This window comes from Macrotis lagotis, chromosome 1, assembly GCF_037893015.1.
Source record: "Macrotis lagotis isolate mMagLag1 chromosome 1, bilby.v1.9.chrom.fasta, whole genome shotgun sequence".
NCBI classification, from domain to species: domain Eukaryota; kingdom Metazoa; phylum Chordata; class Mammalia; order Peramelemorphia; family Peramelidae; genus Macrotis; species Macrotis lagotis.
In genome coordinates this window covers 589,056,537-589,061,833 of record NC_133658.1, presented here as the reverse complement: position 1 = coordinate 589,061,833, position 5,297 = coordinate 589,056,537, and the positions used below count along the sequence as shown (strand labels likewise).

At 38.4% G+C, this 5,297-nt stretch overlaps 1 protein-coding gene across 1 annotated transcript; it reads left to right on the top strand.

Annotated features, from left to right (window-relative positions):
• The first annotated feature begins 407 nt into the window (after window positions 1-407).
• LOC141505606 (uncharacterized) lies at window positions 408-3,798 on the top strand. The gene is made up of 3 exons (XM_074211566.1): window positions 408-446; window positions 2,622-3,102; window positions 3,283-3,798. Exons 1-3 carry the CDS (start codon window positions 408-410, stop codon window positions 3,750-3,752), a joined length of 990 nt encoding a protein of 329 aa, XP_074067667.1. The 3' UTR covers window positions 3,753-3,798.
• The last annotated feature ends 1,499 nt before the right edge of the window (window positions 3,799-5,297 follow it).

The window sequence follows — 5,297 nt, the reverse complement described above, 5'->3', positions numbered from 1 at the left end:
CAAAAGACTTTCATGTGTCCTGGGCATCATGCCAAGGTTTAGGACCAAATAAAAAAACTCTTCCTTGTTTGTTTGTTTCTTTCTTGGCTTTGCTCAAGGATGTCAACTCTTTGAACTCTTTTTTTTCCTGAGAAGTGAATTGGGGTACTAAGTGCTGGCCTGAGAACCTCTCCTAATCAAAGACTCTTAGGTATAAGGGCTACTATTGCCTAAGAAAAAAATAGCTGGGAAGAACTAGGCAAGTTATTTGAATTATTACTCTTCCTGCAACTTGTTTCTCCAACTATACGTGAATATAAAGATGATGTTTGTACTTTGTGATTTAAGTGAGGGAGTACTGTGCAAAGTCATCACCCTCACTTTCTCCTCTGGGTACAGTGACCAGATATGAATCAAGATGACTAGAGATGACCCTGGATGCAGTAAAAGACACTGGCCTTTTAAAGGTAAGTCTTTTCCAAATCACAGTTTGACTGAGGCAACATTTATCTAATCATTAAGGTTAGGTAAGAGAAAGATGAGGCAAGGAGGTCAAGAATGACCATTTCCAGAAAAGAAAAAAAAATCTGTTTAGATAGTAAGACCCTCTGGGGTTCTCACTGATTAAGGCAAGAAAGAAAGAAAAGAAGCAAGAGGAATTTCTTTTGCTAGTCAAAAAATATAAAGAAAGAAAGAAATCTGGGAGGGGAAGACCCTAAGGACTTCAGGTCAAAAAAACCAAACCCCAGAAACAATTGCTATTTACATTCACTCTGAATCAATCAGGGCCCAAATAATGACTAAGTGGTCTTAACTTGAGACTCATTGTTGGTCTTTGTTGGTTGGTCCTGAGACTTCTGATTAATTGATTTAGATTTATTTCTGGGAAAGAATAGTTGGATTGCCCTCAGGAAGTGTCTCTGCATTTTAATATAACCAGAAGAGGTCATAAAGAGATTACATGGGTGGGGAGAGATTGGGAGAAAACAGAGTTGAGACTCCTGGGTAGGGAGTGGAGTAATAAAAGGATTTGCTACTCTTTCTGAAGACTTAAGTTTACACCTAATTGTAAACATAACCCGGCAGGAGATCTTTGGGGAAAGCATATAAGAGATCTGCACTAGCTCATTTTCAGTGACTTTTTTGGTCAGAGCAGAGATTTTAATAGAATCCATTTCCTTACTGAGAAGCTTCCTGGAAGGCTATCAAAGGTAGGTATCTTGCTGGGGAAATTGCCTTTTTCTTTGACTTCTACAAAAATGGAGATATAGTCTGTTAGAGGGTCTGAGGAAAGAGCCTATTTAGGGAACTTGGAGTCAATGGGAATGACTGAGTTTGATTCAGTGATTGGGGACATCTCTTTTGTCTGCAGTTTCTGTCAAAATAGGACATTTCCTTCCTGCAGTGTCCTCAACTTTCTCTCAGCCAAAAAGTCTGACATTCTCTCAACCAAAAAGTCTGACCAGAGTCTGGCAGAGTCTGGCAGAAGACCAAGAGATGACCTAGATGACAGGAGACCAGGTCTATTTGAGGAGAACAGTGACTGTTTTTAAATTCCCTGCTAATGAAGTGTTGAGTATCTGTATCAGCTACAATGAGTACTCCATCTTTATAATGTGAATCAATGAAAGAACTACAGAGCTAGCTTCCATGAGAACTTAAGGATGGGGGAAGTGAGAGGTCTGTCTATAGAAAGATTAGAGTTAGAAAATTAGAAGATGGGGATTGAAAATAAGCAGAATCTGGGGCAGCTAGGTGGTGTAGTGGATAAAACACCGGCCCTGGACTCAGGAGTACCTGGGTTCAAATCTGAGCTCAGGCACTTAATAATTACCTAGCTGTATGGCCTTGGGCAAGCCACTTAACCCCATTGCCTTGCAAAAACCTAAAAAAAAAAGCAGAATCTGCTGGAGCAGGGAAGGGTTGATCAATGCCTGCAGAGGGAATTGTCTTGGCAGGGAAAAGAGTTAACTCTTCATAAAAGTGGTGGAAGACATCTTTCCAATTACATGTTTTGAGTTAAAGTTTCAACATTCATATGCAAGTGCATGTTATAATTTCCTTCCACCCTCCCTTCCCATTCCTCTCCCCTCAAGGCTGAATATTGTACATTTACATTTGTGTTTAACATGTTTACAAACTAGTCATTTTCTGTATGAGGCAAAGTGAAAAAAAAGAAAAATTTTTTAAAAATGAACATAATGTTTACTACAGATTTCATTTTGCTTTTCTTCCTCTGAATGTTTGGCATTGTCCATAATCTGAACTGCTGAGAATTTTATCCATCAAGGTTGAAAAAACTCAATGTATTGTTAATGTATATAGTCTTCTCCTGGTTCTGCTCCCTCCTGAATTTGTTCCATACTTCTAGAGTCTGACCATTTATAGTTTCTTAGGACAACAGTACTCCATAACATTTATATACTATAGATTGCTCATCCATTTCCCCAATTGGTAGGCATCTGGGGGAAGACATCTAATTGATTTGAGAGGAAGAAAATGGAGAGGGACCTTATAAGATCCTAGTGTCAATGTGAGCCAATGACCTTGGAAATGTTTCTTTTCACTGTTTTCCATATAATTTTGTTCATAGTTGTACACATGACCCTAACCTAAATGAAAAATCCATTTTCTTTTTACAGTCCAACTTCTTCCACTTCCTCAACCTGATAGCTATGCTTCGGCTCTCCAAAGAAGAAATTGTAGAAAGCAGAGAAAACATGGAAATGGGAGAGAAGATAGAATTACAGGAAGAGAAGAAATCAAGTAAACTCCCTGGAGAAATTGAGGCCTCATCCTCAGGCTCTATGTTGGTCTTAGGTGCAACCATGTCAGTTTTAAGTGAGCCAGAGAATAGTGGAAGTGAAGAAATGACTGAAGAATTCGTGGAACTTTCTTTGCCACCCCAGCTTGTCTCAGAACATTTTGAAGACTTGGAAAATGCACTTAGCTCTCCTGACCTCCCACCTATTTATCAGACTGACAATAAACACCTCAATGATAGCAATTGTGACAGTTCAGACGACAGCAATATCATGCTTCTGCATGACAGTGGAAGTGGTCACAGTGATAGTGATAGCTATAGTGATAGCTATGATGATTGTGATGTCTACAGCGATGACTGTAAGTATGAAGAGAGAAGGACTAGTGGGAGAGGTTTGATGAGGGCTCTAAATGTTTGGGATAGTTACTGGAGTAAGTGGGAGAGTGAATTTGAGAGGGAATGGAAAGTGCTGACTATTGTAAAAATGGTTTTCCCCCATATTTTGACTATTCTTTTGCTATCTTCCATTTCTTTTTCAGTCAAACTAGAACAAGGAAGTCACACTGGTGACTTAGACCTTCACAAACCAGAACACAACCTCACAAAAGCTGTAGAGAGAAGTCAAGAAGCTATAGAAGAAAACAAGGAGGAAGAATACAGAGAACATGAAACAAGAAGTGAACAAAAAGATAGTGAAGCTCCACCTTCGGCCTCCATTTTGGTTAATGATGCCACCAAGTCTGCTTTAAATGACCCAGAGTGGTGTGAAAGTGAAGGGTATTCCAATGAACCCCCTAGCAGGGCAAATGAAGGGTATTCTGATGAAGGAAGTTCTGGTGAATTCCCCTCATTTGTCCCAGGACAATTTGAAAATTCAGAAGATGTTCTTATGCATCCCAAGTCCCCACCTAACCAAGAAACATGGAAGAATAGGGTATTAACCTTTGCTAAATGGCTAGAACCAGAAACATGTACTCCTGGCTGCTTTTCCCTTTGTGTGGTGAGCTGAGGGGACCTGGTGCCACATTTTAATGCTATGAGGAAACCCCCTATTCCTATCACTTGCAGAGATGGAAGGTTTTTTTCATTTTGTATGTTTTAGTCATTTGTACTGAATTAATAAAACTCTTGAAGTTACTTTAACTGTGGAGGGTATATGTTGAAGTGAGGAAGTGGAGCATTGTATCAATAGTGTTTACAAAAAAGGGAATCTTAGATTCTAAGTGAGGAACTTTGAGCACTTAGAGAGGATCCAAGGAGAGAGAAATCAAGGCAAAGTAGCAGATATATATGACAGGCCATGGAGAATTTAAATGATCAGTTTTTGACAACAGTGGAACACAGTTAAGATTTAAGACATCAGCTATCTATATAGCGTCCTTGGAATCTTCTGGAGGTTCTACTCTGACAAAAGCAGTATCAATTACACTTGGGTGTATCCCTTGAATTCAAGCTACCATGTGTGTTATGTTATGATCATTGCTGGCATCTGGAATGGAAAAATTGTGTGTGTGTGTGTGTGTGTGTGTGTGTGTGTGTGTGTGTGTATGTCAGGATAAAAGCACAAACTTCATCTCATTACTCTATGCAATTCTGCCTCAATTGGGAGGAAAAGAGGATGGGAAGAAAGTTGAGAACTAAAAGTAAATCTTGGCAACTGACCAAGAATAGCCTTCTCATGTGTAATATTCGCTTGGATTTTATTTAAAGCAAAAAGATGAGAAGACAGTTCAGAGCACTGGATTAATTCCTTTCCTCCTCCCCCCCCTTCCTCTCCCTACTCTCTTTCTCTTTTATTAAGAAAATAAAAGAGACTTTGAAATATTAGAGATAGTGGGATTAGAACCCTCTCCTGCCAGCCCCATCCTTTCCTCCCCTATTAATTTCCACTTGATTAGAATTCTTTTTGAAGTATTTAAATATGGACAATAGGAATAAGGGAGGGTGAGTTATTGAATATCAGTTATACAGTATTAATCTAAGCATAGTTCCAGTTTTCTATGTAGCCACTTTATACATGTGGAGAGTTTCTACTAGGAATAAAGTAGACCTATCCCCCTCCCCTATCTCAAGTAATTATGATTTTTTAAAAACTAATGGAATGTTTAACTTTAAGAATTGATTTATCAATCCTCAGCTATAAAATTTAAATTTTTTAAAATAAGTTTTAGAACTGGAGAAAATTGAGAATTTTTTTCTTTTTTTTCAAACCATAAGACACTTAAATTGCTCCAACTATTAAGGCAGCAAGGACTTTAAAAACACAATCACATTCTGAGCTTGCAATATTGATAGAAGCTGTGTTTCTCTGAGCAAGCTTTCCCTTGTCTGTGATGCTAGGGGGCTAGTGACCACTTAATTCTAAAAAAAAAAAAAGCAAGAATGAAAATACTTCAATTAGAAATTGAATTAGAATTTAGTTACAGATTCTGCTTTGTATTGTCTGACTATGCCCATTCTGGGGAATTTTCCATAATGTTGAAGGTTTATTTCCACTAAAGTTCTCATAATAAAGAAGAGGTAAGATTGGGTTCTTGAAGGTGTGAGTATGGGT

Excerpts from the sequence above, each read along its gene's own strand:
- LOC141505606 (XM_074211566.1), top strand. The coding sequence starts at position 408 with ATGACCCTGGATGCAGTAAAAGACACTGGCCTTTTAAAG. Across the intron at positions 447-2,621 it reads AAGACACTGGCCTTTTAAAG|TCCAACTTCTTCCACTTCCT; the intron begins GTAAGTCTTTTC and ends TTCTTTTTACAG. Across the intron at positions 3,103-3,282 it reads TGATGTCTACAGCGATGACT|TCAAACTAGAACAAGGAAGT; the intron begins GTAAGTATGAAG and ends TTTCTTTTTCAG.